The sequence below is a fragment of the Herpailurus yagouaroundi genome, unplaced genomic scaffold (assembly GCF_014898765.1).
Source record: "Herpailurus yagouaroundi ecotype Mexico unplaced genomic scaffold, PumYag 140, whole genome shotgun sequence".
NCBI classification, from domain to species: Eukaryota; Metazoa; Chordata; class Mammalia; order Carnivora; family Felidae; genus Herpailurus; species Herpailurus yagouaroundi.
This window is the reverse complement of record NW_024412395.1, coordinates 95,227,831-95,246,288: the sequence shown is the minus strand read 5'-3', so window position 1 is coordinate 95,246,288 and position 18,458 is coordinate 95,227,831. Positions and strand designations below refer to the sequence as shown.

At 57.4% G+C, this 18,458-nt stretch overlaps 1 protein-coding gene across 1 annotated transcript in view; it reads left to right on the top strand.

Annotated features, from left to right (window-relative positions):
* Positions 1-16,060: 16,060 nt before the first annotated feature.
* The window catches only part of TNS1 (tensin 1), a 193,953-nt gene continuing 191,555 nt past the window's right edge, over positions 16,061-18,458 (top strand). The window contains exon 1 of the mRNA XM_040476201.1: positions 16,061-16,181. Coding sequence (XP_040332135.1) covers positions 16,149-16,181 — 33 coding nt within the window. The 5' untranslated portion in view covers positions 16,061-16,148. The remainder of the gene's footprint in view (positions 16,182-18,458) is intronic.

Here is an 18,458-nt window from a genome sequence, read left to right as displayed (position 1 = left end):
TTCCTGTCTTGTCTACAGGGTACCAGGCCTGGACCTGACCCTCTAGGATGCTTACTTTGTCCTGCGGGGGCATGTGTCGTATGTATGTGTGTGTATGTGGTATAGTCTTTCTCTATTTCCAGGCGCATGTTTGCTTCCTTTCTAACCAAGTCCCAGGCCTTTCTTACAAACTTTTAGGAGCAATAATGGGGTTCCATCAACCTTTCCCTATGAAGGGCTCCTCCCTGCCCCCCCATCCCTACTTCCCTCATCCCCTGCTTCCACCGGCAGCCTGTGCCCCCTTCACTCTGCCTCCCAGACAGAAAACTTAAGGAAGGGGACAGTCGGTGCTATACAGAGCCAGGTCTGAGTGGCCCAGGCAAGGCCTGGTTGAGGCAGAAGAAGGGGTTTCTGAGGGATTAGGAGTAGATGTCTCTGTGGGAATTGGTCCCCCATTCCAGGCATCTGAGATGGCCACGGATGGTGGGACTGAGTTTTGGTTTCTGCAAGAGAATCCATACGGAGATGGCTGGGCTGAATGAGTCTGGAGATCTGGGGACCAGGGAATCAGGGCTGGCCTATTTTCTTGCTAAGGAGAGCAGGGACTTCTAATACTGAGGTTTTATGCCGAGTAACAGAAAGTTGAAGACTCAGACCTCATTTGGGGTTTAGAGGCGAGTGGGGGAGTAATGGGGCTAAAACGGGGGTCTCTCCGTAGGTGTGGCACTTCATTGGAAGTTCTGCCTGTTGTCTAACTTGAGTATCTCCTGCTTCAGTCTGGGCCCATTTCCTCATGTTTATCTTCAGTGTGGGTGGGGAGCTCAGGAACTCACTGTTTGCTTTTTTCTTCTGTTTTCTCTGCCTGAGAAAATCCCTCAATCCCTCTTTCTTCTTGAGTTCTGGCCTCTTCCGGGCTCCTGTGCCCCCATTCTACCTCTCCTTTGGCCTGCTTCCAACATCTCCTAACAATACTGTTTTGGCTCATCCTGGCTCCTCTTCCTTGGGTGTCCATTCCCCAGATGGTGGTGTGACTGTGTGTTCCAGACAGGGTGCTCTTGCCGAGGGTTCTGGTGGGGAGCGTCTGTCTGGTGGGGGGGTCTGAACTTGCTTTGACAGTCACCCCAGGGCGTTTTCACATTTAATGTAATCCTCACAACTATCCCATGAGGTTAGGATCCTAGTCTCCATTGTACAGAAGAGGAAACAGGCTCAGAATAGGGAAATAATCTCTTCAAGGTCACACAGGATTTGGACCCCGGGCTCTGCTACCTTTGTACCTGTATCCTTTCCTTTGGGAGGTGACTCTTCCTGTACATTTTCCCCTGGCATGCTCTCAAGTGCACTGGGAGGTAAGAAAGGCAAAGGCAGCAGTACCCGTTCCCCAGACCAGAAGCTTCTGGGTTCCCAGAAGCGCTGTGCTCAAGCCGCGTGGGGGATGTTGTCTTCTGTCCTTCGGTCTGACTCCTCACCCCTCAAGGCCTCATGACTTTGCTTATCCTTCCATGGGGCTGCCTCAGTAACTTCCTCTTCTCTGGTCTGCCGGGGACCTGCGCCTGCCCTGCTCTGCCCTGAAGCTACCAGAGTGAGAATAGAACATGCCAGAAGTTGGGCTTCAGTGGATCACAGAGAGGGTCTGGGACCCTTTGGGGAGCGGGAAGAGGAAGCCGTATCGTACCATTCCGGTCAGGGGAGCAAATGGAAGTCCGCAGGGCCTTGGAGGGCCTCTAGCCTCGAGAGGGTGCAGGATCCAGCCAGGGTGCGTTGAGATGCCACCCCTCCTGGCATCTGTGGAGTAGTGAAGAATTTGCATCTGGTGGGGCTTGGGTCCCCTCAGGAGCTTGTTTCGGGCCTGGCCCCTGGGCCAGCTGGGGCCTCCTCCTAGTCAGGAATCAAGTGCCCTGAGAGCTTTGGCCCAGATCTGGCTCCTGAGCACAGGGGCTGCAGCTGGGCCCTGGCGGGAGTCCCTTGCTTGCTTCTGGAGCCTGGGTATAAGGCCATGTGACCTTGTTTTGTGCCTTGGTTTCCCTGGCTGGCTGGCAGGTGGCACCTTGTGCTTCCTCTCCTCTTTGGTCTATTCCTTGCCTCTCCTCCCCTCCCCTAATGCCGGACCTTTGCTGCGGCCCTTTGTGAATTGGTCACCTGCCTCCCTGTCCTCCTGCTGGCCTCCTGCCTTTCAGTTTGGCTTACCTCCTTCTCCCCACTCACAGGGGCTTTCTCGCACTTCCTGTGTTTGACATATTAGCCCCAGTGCCTTTCTTGTCTTTGCATGTCTCTCTTGGAGGCTCCGTTTCCCCCTCCTGTCTTCAGCTTGGTCTTGGGGTCCACCTGGGATCTGTCTCAGTGACCTGGCTCCTCCCTGACCTACTCACTTCCCTGGAGTGCAAGGTGTAGGCTGAGGGCCCTGGGCAGAGTGGGGAGCCTGAGAGTCCTGGGGTCCCTTTTCTTGGACTCCCTCCCATTTCTTCACTCTGTTGTCAGGAGTGGGCCAGGGAAAGGAGCCCAACGATGAAGTGGCACTGTGTGTGTGTGTGTGTGTGTGTGTGTGTGTGTGTGTGTGTTTGCATGGTGAGGGGTGCCAGGAGTGGGATGGGAGGGAGATTGTTGGGTGAATAGGGGGTAGACAGGGATCTGCTTATCTGTCTGTATCTGACTCTGTTTGCCTGTCTCCGGATGTCTCTAGCTGTCTGCCAGTCTCTGTCCCTGTCTTTGCCTTTCCGTGTCATCTTGGTTCTGGGACTGGGGGACTTAACCCAGCTCCTCTCCTCTGTGCCTCCCCCACGCACCACCCTCTCTGTCCACTTCAAGGGCGGGCCAGTCAGTGGGCTGGTTTCCCAGGAAGGGAAAGGGGCCGTGTGGGGGGTGGGTGGGTGGGGGTGGAGGTGAATGGTAATTGTATTAGCTAGTTCTGATGCAATTGGGCTTCCCAGACTGCCCCCCCTCCGCCAACCCCCTTTCCCTCCCCTGTCCCCCGCACCCCTCCTCTGTCTCTCCTCCTGTGCTCTCCATTCATCTCCCTCCCTCTCCCAGTTCCATCAGAATCAATTAGACAGTCCCTGCTTTAATCTCATGCAGGAGCCTGGGCTCAGACCCAGCTGCCCAGCTCCTGGTCTGCAGTTTCCACATGGGGCCCTGCAACCCAAACCCCAGGGGCAGAGGGATAACCAGGATGACCTTAGGGCCCCTGTTCTTCCTTCTTCACCCGCCCCCCTCCCCACCATGCTCTAGCCTGCCTTGGGAGGGAGACCAGGCCTTAGGCTCCCCAAGGGATCAATACTCTTCATGGCTCTGGGTCTGTCCCACCCCTCCCCCACGCACCACCGTTTATCATGTCAGCTGCTGGGTGGTGATGGAAGTCCTTTGGAAAGGGGCCCAGAGGACCCAGGATTCTCATCCAGCAGAATAGAGAGGGGTGGGGGTGGGGTGGGGATGGGGGCTTGAATAATGAGCTGCCAGAGCCTGAAGGCATTCATTGTGCAGAAGAGAGTGACCAAGTCCTTCTCCTTCCCAGGCAAGGCAGTACAAGAGGAAACGGTTTGGAATTTGAGAGGGGGATGGAGGCTAGATATCAGGAGGAACTTCCTGCCTGTCAGGGGTCAGAGACCTGGATTAGGGGGTGAAAGGGAGAGAGAATTTAGGGACTCACCTCCTTGGGATATCTGTAAGAGGAGGAGCATTTCCTGCCTCTCCTCTCCCCCTTCCCCTCCCCCTCCCCCTTCTCTCTCCTCTCCTCCTGTCTGCAATGCTGTGCTATGGAAAAGCAATGAACCAAGAATGGGGGGGCCTCGATCCACTTCCAGCACCGCTACTGTCTAGCTGAGTGACCCCTGACAAGTTACTTTACCTCTCTGGGCCTTGGTGTCGTCAAGTGTAAACTGAGTGTGTGTTGGGGTGGGGGCAGGAGAAGGTAGTAGGTCTTTTTCAAGTGTACCTCGAATCAGGACTGGATATTGGGGAGCTGTTTCAGAATAGGAACAGGGTCCGCTAGTTAGGGGTGAGATGCATAATGGAGATGCATAAAGACATCACCTTCCTGGCTGTAGAGCTGCAAGAACCCTGAAAGTGACACTTCCCCCTGGCCCATAATCCAGGGCTGGGGGAGGGATCTAGTGGATCTGGAAGTAGGAATGGTCTTCCTCCCTCCCTCCCTCCCTCCCTCCCTCCCTCTCCCCCTCCCTCCCTCCCTCCTTCCTTTCATTCATGCAACCAACCAACCAACCTACCAAGTAATGTATGTCCAACGACCACGTGCCAGGCCATGCTGGGTGCTGGGGGTGGGGGGCGGGGAGTGCAGTGGCTGACAAGGTGTTCTGGAAGCTGGCATTCTGGTGGGGAAGGGATGAGTTATTAAAGTGAGCAAATCTGTCAACAAGAGGCACTAAGTGCTATGAAGAAATGCGGGGTTGAGGGTGGGGGAGGGCAGGCAAGGATTTTAATGGGGCTGTCCGAGGAGGTGGGAACCTAGGAGGTGACGTTGGAGCCCACATGAGATGGGACCCCATCTCTGCAGGGACCCCTATTCTGTCACATGGCGGGAGAACTGTTGGAGTTCTGGATCTTGTAGATGGTTGTGCAGTGTAGCTATGGGTGCAGCCCATGAAGTCCCTGTAAGTGGTGCCAGACCCTGGGAAAACCAGCCTGGGAGGTGAGACCAAGTGAGAGCCCCCTGGGGGCCACAAGAGGACTCCTTGAGGCTAGGAGGGTGTTGAAACTAACTGTAGTGAGAAAGCCAGGTCTGCCAGAGCCGTCCCCATCTGATGGAGGAGAAAGGCTGGGAGGTCCCTGGGGAGCGGCCTCTGTGCATCTCTCTCTGAATGTGAAAAGAAGACCCGGAGCCTCCGATCTGATGCCCAAGCCATTCTCCCCAGACAGGAGCCGCCATTGTCCCCCCACAGACAAAACCAGCTGGGGGCACTGTGACCCTGGGGGCCTGAGACAGAGGAGGCTCTGTGCCTGCCCTGAGCCAGTGGGCCCTCCTCCCAAGGCCTGTCCCCAGGGGGCTACTGGCTGTGAGCTGCTCTCTTATTTCCTTGACACCTTTGCTGGCTGCCTCTGGGAAGTTTCCCATTCTTCTCCTACTCAAGGGAAAAGTAGGCCCTCCTGGCTCTGACCCAGGGAAAACTTGGGGAGAAAAGCCCAGAGTGGCCCCCTCTCTGTGCACGTGGCTTCCGTCTCACCTAGTCTCTGGAATTTCCTCCCTGGCCTGCACTCAGAATCTGGGTCTCTGGGTTGTGTGAACAAGAGTGGGGTGAGGAGAGATTCCTCCTCCTTCAAGTCCTGGCCAGACCCGCAACACAGCCTAGTTTGCTAGTCTGGAATCTAGCTGAGGAGAAGAGGAAGAGGGAGGAATAGTGGAGGTCCCGGAGGGTGGCAGGGCTGGGAGTCAGGCCCAGGGACCACTGAGGCCTGGGCAGGGCCACGTCACATGAGTTGGGGGGCGGGGGGTGGAAGCAGTCATTGGAAGGTTGGTTAATCCTCTGAGGATGCTGGCTAGCTTTTCAAAAGCTCCAATGGGGAGGGAGAGTTAGGAGTCTGGGGGCTCTTGTCCGGCACCCTCATGGGCACCGTAGAAAGGTTGGGGTTCTGATATGAGGCCCTCTGATGGACCAAACTCCACCCAGGCTCATCCTGGCCCCTCATTCACTCCATGCCTTGGCTCTAATGTGTGGTCCACTGTGTTTGAGCATCTGTGTCTGGTCCATTCTGTGGAGCCTTGTATCTGTCCCCAGTATTCAGGGGCCTGGAAGAAGAAGAAGGAGGGAAGATTTACTAAACACCACCGGGTACTGGATGCAGTTTCTGGTGCTTTGACTACTTTTCAGGAGAAGGGAATTGAGATTAAGAGACCTTTTGGGATTCAGCTTCTCCCCCCCCCCCCCCCGCCCCCGCAAAACCACAAGAGCCTTGGTGGAAGAGGAAGCAAAGGGGTCCCTACTAAAACCTTCTAGGAGATTCTGGGGATTCTGCGGTTGCTATTCTCAGGATTCTGCCCTCCTCTGGTGGTGAATGCCGAACAGACACCTTGTGGTTTCCCACGAGGCATCAAACTCCCAGGGCCACATTTCTGGGTCCCACCAAGGCAGCATCCACGGGGGCAGGGTTAATCTTCAGGAACTGAGGTGTGGGGCATGAAGCTAGGCCAGGAGCTGGGGGAGAGGGGAGAGCTGGGGAGCAGCTGGAGGCAGTGATGGGCTTGACTGCCTGTCCCTGTCAGCTGCACAGACTCTTCCGTTCCTCTCTGGAGGGTCCCTTGGTTTAAGGACACCTCCTGCTGGGCAGTGGATGAAGTGAAGGACTCTGTCCTTTTGAGCCTTTTTCATCGGATCTCCTTGTTCCGAAGAGCTAGGTCTAGCCATCAGTTTCTACTCTTTCTTCCCACCCTCCCTCTTTCCTTTCAGTGTCCTTGATGAGTGCCTTTCATGTCCTAAGTGCCAGGAAGACTTAAGGATGCTGTTAAAAGAAAGTCATCTTGTCCTCTTTTCTGCCAAGCAGGGCCACCCTTCAGCAGCCAACCCTATCTGAAGGACTTCCTCCTATTTAAAAAATCCAACAAGTGATTTCTTTGATTAAACTTTGTTCCACTCCCTATGGATTAAGCCCCATTTCCTCACGTCTCACGTTTTATCCATTTCCTCTGGTGCCCCGGTTGGGGAGGCTGTGGAGACTGCCGGATCCCCCGAGAAGAGGAATGCCCCTCTGCAGCCCTGGAAGAGGCTTGAGCAGTGCCAGGGCCTTCGCTGGAGGTCACGGGCATGAACGAAGGCCTGCTAGGGGGATGGGCTCACTTTAGTGGGTGGTGTAGTGTCCCGAGGCCCCCTCCAGCTTTCACCTAGAGCCTTCTGTGTGTGTGTGTAGGGTGATGGTGGTCCCCTTGCTTGGGGGATTGTTAGGGGCTGAGGGCCCTGATGTCTGTCTTCCCCTCTCTTACTAGCCATGCACTGGCTGGGATCTTTTCCTTCTCTTTCACTGTGTCCCTGCCCAATCTCCCCCAAAGCACTGTACCCCACTGCCTTGTCTCCTGGTGGGGATCTGAAGTGGGGAGGGGGCAGGGCCTGAGAAGTCTGCTGGAGTAGGGAAGAGCTTGGGACAGGGGTGAGGGGAAGGGGATAGGGAGACAGCATTGGCAAGAAAAATGGCCCTGAGATGGTCCCAGGGAAGCCTGGCTGGGCAGTGCAGGCCATGGGGGCCCTGGGGGCGGGGTCCCTAGCTGGCTCTGGTGGCCTGTGGCTGCGGAAGAGGCCCTGGCAGGGTCCTGCAAGCGCACAGCTCCCCCGCCCCTTTTGTCTCTGGGCTTGGCTGGCTGGCTGCCTTCCCGTTTCTCTGCAGCAACAGAAAGAGGGGCAAAACTCATGGCTGCCTGTCCACCTCTCTGTGGTCTGGCAGTGGGTCTCCAGTGTGGATGTCTTTGCCTTTGTGTCTCTGTGTCTCTCTCCCTCTCTCCTGCACCTCCCCCTCACTTCTCTCTTCTTCCCTCTTCCTCGTTCCACGGTCACAGTATGGTTACCCCAAACAATATTCCTGCGAGGACCCATCCTCGGTTCTCATCATCTGAGCACAGCAGAGGCAGAGGTGGGTCCCCGCTCTAGTGGCAGCCACGGGGCAGGACAGAAAGTGCAGATGGGGAGTGGAGTGCCCTGAACCCTGAGCAGGAGGCTCGGCCATAGCCAGAGGCAGCCTGTCCAACTCTCATTCGTCTGAGCTGGTTCGGCCTCCCAGGTAGGGTTCCTTCCAACCTGTGCGGGTTCTGGATGCTCAGAGCTCCCTCCCTCCCTGACTTGGCTGGAGAGAGATCCAGGTAGAGGAGCCTGGGTGTGGCCAGGGTCAGGGGTTGGTGGTGAGTTGGGACAGGTGGTTCAGGTTGTGTTCAGCGTCCCCGTGTGCACGCCCCAGCTCGAGGATGTTTCTGCTTGTGCTGGAAGCCGGTGGCCTCCGTTTAAGTTAATCACATTATGCTCTGGGGAGCAATATGGGAATTGAGTGAGGTCTGGAGGGAATCCACACACGCACGCTGGCTCGCACACTCACTGCAGCTCGGAGCACAATGCCGCCGCCGCCGCTCAGCCTCCCAGCGCCGCTGTGCCTTCCTCGCAGGTGGACGCCGGGCGCCTGGCACCGCCTCTGCCGGGTCCCGACCCGCCTCTCCCGCGCGGCCCCGCGAGCCTCCCAAGTTGCCGGGGTGCTTGCGCCCGCCCCCCAACCCGCCCGAGAAGCAGGCGGGCCGAGGCCGTCTCGCCGAGGGGAGGAGAGAGGGAGCCGCCGGAGGAAGTCCCCGAGGGTGGAAGCGCCCAGCAGCGGCCGGCGCCTCCTGCAGGGGCTTCCGGGGAGATGGAGCCACGTCGGGGCCGCTCCTCCCGCTAGAGGGGGTGGGACACTCGCGCTGCTCCTGCGGGGCTCAGGTTCCGGGAGACCCCGGGGCAGGGCTCTCGCCTCCCTTCTCGCCCCACCCCAACTCGGCGCCCCGAGCGGCGGGTCCACGTGCCCAGACCCTCTCGCCCGCCCGTGGCGCCCACCCTCGGGGTCATCATGACTCGGCTGAGCTGGTGCTTCTCCTGCGTGATCCGATGGGGCAAGTACCTCTTCTCCTGCCTCCTGCCCCTGCGCTTCTGCCTCCGCAGCCAGGTAAAAGTCCTCTGCCTCACCTGGCACCTGTCCCCTCCCTGCACCCCTCCCTCAGACAGGCACTCCGGGCAAGCGTTCTGCTCGGGGGGCCAGTGTGTCACCCTCCCACCCTCAGGGACACCACCGTCTTGACCATTGTCAGCCTGGCTTTCGTCAGAGTTTGGGGACTCCTGGGGGGCCCCTACGCATGCAATAGGGATACATGAAGGAGGAGTGGCTGCCCCTCCCCAAGCGCACCTTAAGTTTGGTCAGAAGTCTGAAGGATAGTCTTTGGGAAGGCAGTGGGGATTTGGGCACAGAGGAACCTATCTAAGGGTTTAAGCATCCCTCCTAAGTTTCTGTGGGAAGGGAGGACTAGTTCCTGGAAACGTCTCTTTTCCCCCACCGGACTGAGGAGGGGCCAGAGTTAAGGCTGGGGGAGAGCAGAGTGACATGGAAGTGGGGTGTGAGGGGCTGGTGGACTCAGAGGGGCTATCCCAGTAGATGGAAGGACCGGGGAACGGGACTGGAAGAGGATGGGGGCTGGAGGCAGTAGCTGGGTTAGTGAGGGTGGAAGGGTCTGCAGGGACGCAGTGCTATGGGTGGGTGTGTCCTAGTTGAGCATCCTGGGATCCTCCCAGAGGAGAGAAGATCCTTGACAATGTCTTCAGGGTGTGTTTGCCTCTGTGTGTGTGTGTGTGTGTGTGTGTGTGTGTGTGTGTGTGTGCGTGCGCGCGCGCACGTGTAAGGGGGAGGGTGGGGAAAGGGTGGAGGTGGGGGCATAGGTGGCTAGCAGAGTAGGGAACTGGAAAAACTGCTTGTAACCTCACATTCTCCCCTGGAGGGGCAGAGAGAATCCCCAGGGCATGACTTGAGCCCTTCGAAGCTTCCAATAAGGGGAAGGAATTTAGGGACTCGGGGTCCTATGGCAGGAAACTGATCTTCTGATCTGTTCTGCATTCCTTTGAGAAACTGGAAGGGCCCGTGTCACACTGGGGAAGAGGGGTGTAGTATCCCACTCTGGTTAATTAAGAGTGCCAGCTGCAGAGCCCGTCTGCCTAGCTCTGAATTCTGGCTCTTCCATTTACTAGCTGTGGACCTTGGGCAAGGTGCTTAATCTGGCTGGACCCGAGTTTTCACACAAGTCACATGGGGATGATGAAACTACCTACCCCAGTGAGTCGTTGTGAAGGTTGAATGGGGCAGTACGTTTAAAATGTTTACCAAAGTGCCCACTACATAGTAGTGTTCCATAAAAATTACGGATATTGTCTTTATTAGTGTGCCTTTCCAAGCAGGGGTCTCCTTCCTTGTAGACCTCCAGACAGGCCAGAACTGGGGTATGTGGGGATGGAGGGATTTCTCCCAGTATCTATTCTCCCCCTCATAGGGAATTGAATGTTCAGCTCCTCCTCCCAGGTGCTGCCTCTGGGCCTCAGTTTCCCTCTCTGCCACTCCGCAGTGGGGAAAAGTGCCAGCAGGCTTCCGCCCCAGTCACCCAAGGTGTGCTTTGAAATCTTCTAGCAAAATGCATTGTTCCCAGTGATTGGCTGGGAGGCAGCCGCTGCAGCTGTGGAGCACGGGACCAGAGCACCATCCACGGTCCAGTGGGCTCTGAGTTCAGATGCTGCGGAGTCGGGTTTTCACATTTGGGAAAAGGCAGCCTGCAGCGGGCAATGGCCACCCAGGACCAGGTCAGTCGGACCCCAGGCTGCTTAGCAATTCCCCCTCCTCATTTGCAGAGGTAGAGGGTGACTTGAACTCCTCCTGGGCCAGGATTAGAACTGGGCACTGGTGGTGGGGGTGGGGGGTGAGGGGCTGGCTGAGCAGGTGCAGTCACCTCCCTCCAGCCAGCCTTTGAGGACCTGAGTCAGGCAGGAAATTAGAGCTGGGGGAGAGATCAAGATCACTGAGTAGAGGTCTGGGAGAGATTTTATTAAAAATTGTTGGGCTTGGGCCCAGACTCTGTCCCCACCTAGGGTGCTGGTGGAGGGGAGGTTAGGGGAAGGGGATGTGAATGATGCCCTTTCCTATGTCAGCTGGGGAAACTGAGGCCCAGGCAGGGCCGGGTTGGAACCTCACCTTTTGTCTCAGGGAGCATCCAGATTTCTGGAATGCAAGGGGGCCACCTCCATCTCATGCTAGAGGGGTGGTAGTCATGGGGGCAAGAGGCAAGACCTCCCCTAGCCCACAGGGTGCCTTGGTGGGCTTTGGGATGGATGCCCCATGCTCCGGACTGATGCAGCCCATGCCAGGCTTGGTGACTGGAGTATGGATGGGACTTCAGCCCCCACCTCGCCCCTTGGCTGCACCCTTGTGCGATGAACATCCCGCGTAGTGGTACATGGAGGCATGCTAGGGCTCCAGCACCCTAGAACTCGAAGGCCAAGTGTGTGTGTGCCAGTGGGAAGCAGGGTGAGGAATCATGGCTTACCCGAAAGGAGGCTCTCTGGGCAGCAGGGGCCAGACCCTGTGCTCACCCAGGTCTCAGGCCCCAGGGCTTGCTGGTACCGTGGCCTTTCTCTTCCTGTTGCCTCTTCTAGAGCCACAAGGGAGCCCAGCCTGTCAGTCTCACCCTGAACTGTGCGGCAGCACTCTTTCCTGCCCCCTGCACCTCCCACCCAAGCCAGACCTGGGCAGCTGACCCCCTTTGTGGAGCTGCAGCGCCAGCCCTTTGATAGGGGGTGGCAAGAGAGCTCACATGTCACCACAACATGGGACCTCAACCCCTCGTCCCTGGGTGACCGTACTGCTTGCTACAGGAGCGGCAGGAAAGTTCTCAATTCTCATGAGATGTTGAGTCAGATGCCCTGGTCTCCATTCTCACACACACTAGCTGTGTGACTCTGAACCTTTCTGTGCCTCAGCTTCTGCATCTGTAAAATGAGAGCTGGTAGGAGTCTTAAATATGATACCACAGTGAAGGGCCGAGTTAGTTACTAGTGATCTTTCCTGGGGCCAGAGGTGGCGTGGCAGAGGCTGAGGGGACGAAAGCCGACAGATACAGTTGCCGAGTGCTTTGGTGTTAGGATCTGCAGTTGGACGTCAGAGAGGAATTCCAGAGCTGGCAGTGCACCTGCCTATTTGATGGGAGGCCTCTGGGACTGGCTGGGAAGAAGGCCATGGTTTGAGCGGCCCCTGCGTGGAAGGCGGTGGGCTGTGGCATTGGTAGGAAGCTGAAAGCTGGACTCTGGTCTGATAGTGACCGGAAGGCAGGCTGCTTAGGAGAACGTGTGGGGCCTGGGACGCACAGGTTGGGGGCTCTGTTCCTGACCCGCTGGCTCTGTGACCTCCCTCCACTGCAGGGCTGTCATCTGATAACCAAGGAAGCTGGATGAGGTCAGCTGTGCCCCAAAGGCCAGACTCTCCCAGTGGATATGTTTGACTGACAGAATGGTTTCTTTAAAAAAGCCAGCGTGGCGAAATTTGCTTTTTTGTTCATATTTGGTATAAAAGACTTTATACGATAATATAGATTTGGGGCCTCTCTCGGCAGATCAAAAGATCTGATGGTATGGGCTCACGTCCCTGATGCCACAGTGGCTGTCACTGAGAAGCGTGTGTTCCCTTTAGCTGGGGCTGCCGTCTTGAGGTCACCAGAGACCCCTCTTCTTTGCCTTCTCTAGTGCCCCTGAGAGTTCTGGCCTGTGACCCTTCTAGTCACCCTGACTGTGGCTGCTAGCTGAGCCAGAGGGTCTTTCCGCCTCCGATGGTCTATGACTTTCACGTCTGTGCTGGTGGTGACAGAGGAAAGGCTCAGTGCCACCATCGGAGATGGGCTGGACAACAGGAAGAACTTTTTGATGGATGAGTGTCGAGAGATAAGAGGAATTCATTGGAGGGAACTTGGTGGCATCAAAGAAGGTGCAGCTGAGGGGCGCCTGGGTGGCGCAGTCGGTTAAGCGTCCGACTTCAGCCAGGTCACGATCTCGCGGTCCGTGAGTTCGAGCCCCGCGTCGGGCTCTGGGCTGATGGCTCAGAGCCTGGAGCCTGTTTCCGATTCTGTGTCTCCCTCTCTCTCTGCCCCTCCCCCGTTCATGCTCCGTCTCTCTCTGTCCCAAAAATAAAAATAAACGTTGAAAAAAAAAATTAAAAAAAAAAAAAGAAGGTGCAGCTGGAAGGGGCCTTGGAGGCCATCAGCTCGGCCGTTTTGCAGGTGAGGCAACTGAGGGTGGGAGAGTGTCAGGCTTATAAAGCCCTTTTTAGCTTCATTCCTGTCCTCACTCACCCATCCCTCCGCGTCAGCTAAGTTCACCTCCGACCGGCGCCGGCCCTAGAGCCTGCAGAACTGTTTCTTCCGTTGACTGCTGGGTCTGGATCTGGAGACCCACTAGCAGGAAGTGCTCTGCGTGCAGGTGGGGGAGACGAGTGGAACACAAACCAGGCCACAGCAGTGGGGAGGCAGTGGGGTGGTGTGGCACAGGGCGGTGGCAGGTTCTGAGGCTTCTGGGATCCCAGTCTGGAAAATCCAGCCGGTCCGCTGGCGTGTACCTGATGTCTGCTGCAGACAAGACCCTGGTGCAAGCTCGAGGCGGGGAACCCCAGAGTGAGCACGAGTGTTCTGGCCTCCTGAGAGTCTGCAGCCTGAGAGAGCTCAGAGGCAAGGGAGGGGGTGGTAGGAAGAGACGGTACTGAAGATGGGTGGGTATCGTGGGCATGTGCAAAGGTGTGCAGGCTGGACTGCCCAAGGCCTTTTCAAGGGGGCCAGAGGGGGAGAGAGGGAAGGATTGGGGAGTTAGATGCTAACTGTAGGAAAATAGGTTAGGACCCATTGATTGACAGATTGACTCATTCATTCTTTAATTAGGTCTGGTACCTGCTGTATGCCAGACTCTGGGGATATAAAGCACAGGACATGTCCTTGCCCAAGGAGCTCTCCCCTTGCGTGGGTGGGGGAGGGAGCACCAGGCTGTGCAGGATGAATAATGGGTAACGAGCCCCAAACAGGGGGTCGTTGCAGAGTTAAAGACACCTCAGGTGGCAGAGTTTAACATTAAACCAGCTGGATGGTGGTTAGGTAGCAGGAAGGATTTCCCAACAGTGAGAGGTTAAGATACAGGAACAGAACCCCAGAGGCTTGGAAAAGAGAGATGGGAGCCTTCTGGGGGAGGGTTCTTCCAAGGGGACCTGCGGCACTAGGGCCCTTTCCACCTGTTTTTAGTCCCAGCTGGGGAGGACTGAGGAAGGCGCTGGCCTAGAGGCTGCAGGGCCCCTTTGGGCTCTGTGGGAGGCAGACAAATTGCTGTCACTGTGACTTGGTCCTCAGTTTTGTTTTCCAGCATTTCTGGGAAGCTGCAAGGTAATTTCTCAGAACTTCTGTGATAGCTGCTGGGAGGCACATTTTCTAGTGACGCCAGCAGGAGAGGGCGGTGGGAGCAGGCAGGGGGGACGGGTGGGCGTGGGTACTGGGGTGTCAGGACGTGGCCGGCTGAGCCCTTGAAGTGGTGGGAAGGCTGGCAGGGCTGGTGGTGGTGTTTGGGGGGGGGTGGGTGGGCTCCAGGCGCTCAGAGAGGCCTCCTTCAAACCACTCCTCCTTGCTTGCCCCTATGCTTGGGTCAGCAGAGGGTGGGAGGGTCTGCAGGAGTTTCTGTCTGTGGACACCCCCAAGGGGCTTGGTAGGGAGGTGGCTGGGGTGAGGGGGCTGAAGGGTATTATGACACTGCAGGGCATGCAGTGTGGGGGCAAAACCTTTTGCAGCTCAGTAGCTCTGCAGAAGCACTTGGAGCAGGAGGAGCAGGGACTCCTGATTCCTCACCCCACCCCCCTGAGCAGAACAAAGACTTAGGCACCTGCTCCAGGAAGGACCAGAATCAGACCCCTTACTTCAGTGTCCTCCCCTGACTTCTTAGAACACCAAACGATAAGAATGTCAGTCCCTTGTGCAGTGCACAACCCATGTTTCTGTGTGTGGCAGCCTTTCCCCAGAGGAAATGTGAACGTTTCCCTCTCTTTTTGGAGTTTCCCAGGTAAATGTCTTTCTTGGCTGGACTGTGGGCTGGGAGTCAGCATACCTGTTGGGCAGGTCTGGCTGAGGGGAGAGGCCGGTTGTAGAGACTGACCCCTGGGGATGCACTGTGTGTGGTGCTGACAGAGAGTGGCAAGGGCATGCTCTTGGGTGAGGGGGGGAGCGAGGCCGGGAATTTGTAACCCTTTGTACATGTGGCCGGGGGCGTATACAGCGCACTCGTGCATGTGCATAGGAGCTCAAGCGAGAGGACTTTTTTGCCAGGTTACTCAATCCAGGAAAATGGTCTCAGAGTGCTCTGGGTGGGGCCCTGTGCTCGGCATTTTGAGTGTTTATGTGAGTTGGACTCTGTGTCCTGATGTGTGTGTCTTCAGAAGGGGGTGGGGCTGAGCCCTCTTTCCCTCCCCTGGAAGGCTCCAAAAAGCAGAATGGGTGATTCACCAGCCCCACCCACTCTCACTTGGTCCAGCCTCGGCCAGAGCTCAAAGAGGAAAGTCTTTGGGGGAAAGGTGGGGGGGGGGGGGGGTGGATCCAGACAATGAGAGCCTGAGCAGATTTTGCTGGATTCGCCTGCAGTGCTCCCTGGGAATACACTTAGATTCTGTACCCTACTTTTTACCCCTCTCTGGACCCCAAACTATTGCCCCGAGCTAAGGTGGGGGGAGGGGAGGGCTGGCCAGGAAGGGGGACACTGTGGGGGAGAAGTAGGCGGGTGGAATGGTGGGAGGTGAAAGGCCCAGGGAGGGGGAGCCAGGGAGGTGGAGGAGGAAGTGGGGAAATGCAAACCAAATGTTGGCCCAGGGTACAGTCAAGAAAAACACTCTTGCAGGAGCCTGGAGCGGGGCTCCCTTTAGGAAGGGCAGGAAGGGCTGGGACAGATGTTTGGAGAAAAGAAAGAAAGAAGGAAAAAAAAAGAAGTAGGAAAAAAATTGGAATGAAATCCACAGCCTGGAGGCAGGGCCATTCTCCCACAGTCTCTGGCCTGGTTTCTCTTGTGTTAAGGCCTGTGTTAAGGCTGAGTGTGTGCGAATAAATGTGCGTTCCCAGGGCGGGAGAACGTGCATCTGTACTCAGAGATGGGATGGGGCCAGGGAACCCCAGGATATACAGACTGTGTCTGTCTGTTCATCAGTGGTCTGGGGGTGGGGAGGGGGGCTCCGCAGTGAGGACAGCAGACTCCAGGCCACCGGCATCAGATCAGAAGGTGGAGGAATTTTTGGTGGCTCACCGGGGTTGTATGTCTGGAGGTGTGTGTGTGGGGAGTGCAGGGTGGACGGTGATGGCTTGTGGGGGGGGCTGTCTCCAGTAGCTGTCCCTTTGCCCCGTCTCCTTCACACCCCCTGCAAAGCAGGGCTTCTGACCCCCAACGCCACCAGCCACCAGCCACCAGCGGAGCCTGGAAGGAGGGAGGAGACTGGAGGCTGGGACAAGGGGGTGGAGTGGGGGGAGGAGGAGGAAGGGAGGGAGGGCGAGAGGCCCGACAGATGCTGGCTGGAGGAGCAGCGGCCTCATTCTCAGAGCTGCCTTCTGCCTGCTCCGTGAAGGCTGTGAGCTCAGGGGGGCCGTGTGCAGGCTCCGGGCTTGGCCCGAGCGACGGGACCCACCAAAGATGACGTGGATCTGTCTGTCCTGCATGCTCTGGGTAGGTCTGGCTGCTTTAGCTAGGAGGTTGTACCCCCCACCCCCGGTCTTATCCTTAGGCTGAGAGCCAGTGGTGGTCGGGTCTTTGGGGGGGAATGGAGGTTGGTGGTGAGGGCGGAGGGCCTCTCTGCCTCTAACTGACAGAAGGACAGACTGACTTGGGCAGGCCCTCAGCCGTAGTCCTTCCCCATCAACAGGGCCTAGGCCCTGGTTCTCGTGGTTGGCACATCCCCCCTCTCTACCTCTCTGGCCTCCACTTGAGTGCAGGAGCTGCAAGTAGAAGAAAGAACAAGAAGTTTGTTTCTTTTGGGGGCCTCTCCTGCCTGCCGCCCCCACCCCCTGCCATCTTGGGGAGGGGTGGGGGGGAAATTCTTCACCCCCTGGGTTGCTCAGCCCAAACTGGAGAAGGTGGCTGTGCTAGGGGCCCAGGGAACAGGAGACACTGACCTAGCAAATGTAACCTGGGAAAGCCTGGCTGCAAAGAATTCTGCTGGGATTCCATCACTTCTGTCCCTTCTCCACTGACTTTCAGCCTCTACCCACTGCCATCCCTTCCTCTCTAGGCCTCCCATCCTTACAGACACCCTGCCGCCCCTCCCCTCCTGCCCAGGGGAGGAAACCCCTGCCTCGTCCTCCTCCCCGGTGGAGGAAGGTGTGGGTTGAGGTGAGGGTGCTGAGGTGTGGGCAGGCAGGGCTGGGGGTGGGGGGGCACATGATGAGGTTAAAAGCCTCGTGGGAGAGATGGGGGCTGGGAGAGTCCCGGCAGTTGCAAGAGGGGTGAGGGCAGGGGCAGGATACCCCTTCCCTAGAGGGGCTACTTGGCTGTCTGGGCTGGGCGAAGGCATGCACAGGGGTCAGGAGGGCGGGGAAGCCATCCCCGGCTGAGGTTCATGTCGTCTCAAAGAGAGTGATGACTGGTTTTGGGGGAGGGAGCTTTGGACCCGGATCCAGATGTGGCCTTTCCTGCCCTTTTCCCTGTTCTGGCCAGGCCCTAGGCAAGCTCAGTCCGAGGACAACCGTGGGACATCAGACTTGGGTAGCCAGGTGTACTTGGGACAGAGGGGGGAAGGGTGGGAGACGGGGCTGGGATGAGGGGCTTTGGGTGGAGTGTGGGGCTCTGGGGCAGGCGTGGGTCTGAATAGTAGACTGAGGGTGCCTGGAACATCCTGCACACGGGATGCATCAGTGGTTTGCTGGGCTGATGTTGACATCTGTAAAATGGGAGCTTTGGCCAAGTTCATCTCTCTAAGGTCTTCCGGCTTCCCTCAGATGAGCTTACAGTGCTGAGGACTGAGGTGGGCAGTGGGGGAGCCCTGCAGGGGGGACAGAGGGCAGTTAGACTTCCAGGGATGATAGGCTGCTGTGGATGGAGGAAGGGCCACCCCTGCTCAGAGGTCGTGGGGAAAGTCCTTCATCCTGGCAAGCCTCAGTTTCCCCGTGGGTGAAATGAAGATGGTAAAGGGGCATTGCAGAGAGGTAGGCATGTGTGCCCTATGGATCTTACTGTCCTTTCTAAGAGTTGGGAGAAGGTGCTGTTGACCAAAGGGAGGTACGGGCGCTGCGACTTTGGTGCCTCTAAGCCCCTCCCCTGCCCCCTCTCCTGGTGCCTTCCCAGCCCTGTCCCTCCTGGCCCTATGGGACAGCCCAATGGGCACTCGTCTACGGGATGGGGAAGAGCTGAGGGAGTGGGCTGGGCAGAGGGGGTGGCCGTTGCCAGGGTGGGCTGCAGTCTGGGGAAGTGTGGACTGGACCGAGAGCCCTGTTCTGGCCGTGTCCAGGCTGTTGTCTCCCCCCTCCCCCACAGCTGCACGGGTAGTTGTACCGACAAACTTCCTCTCTTCTGGGTGGGCCTTGGTGGGACTGGGGTGTGTGTTTCCGGCAGGGAATGGAGGGGTAGATGGCACCAGTTATGGAGATGGGGCACAGAAGCCCTGGAGACCTTGCCAGGGGGGCTGCTTCTGCCTTGAAAGGCACCTGGCGGTGGGAAATGCGTGGACTCTGATACTAGACAGGCCTCAGTTAAAATCTTAGTTCTATTACTTGCTAGATGGGCAGCCTTGGGTAAAACAGTTCCCTTTGTGAGTCTCAGTTTCCTGATCTGTAAAGTGGGAATAATAAAACACACCTTGTATAGCTGGGATGAGCACAGAGGTAATGTATGTCAAAAGATCAGGTACCCAGGCACACAGTAGGTGCTCAGTAGATGCTGGTCCTTCCCCCTCTCGGAAACCTTGGCTCGTGGGATCCCCTGTATCCCAGATCTCATGTGCGGGGAGGA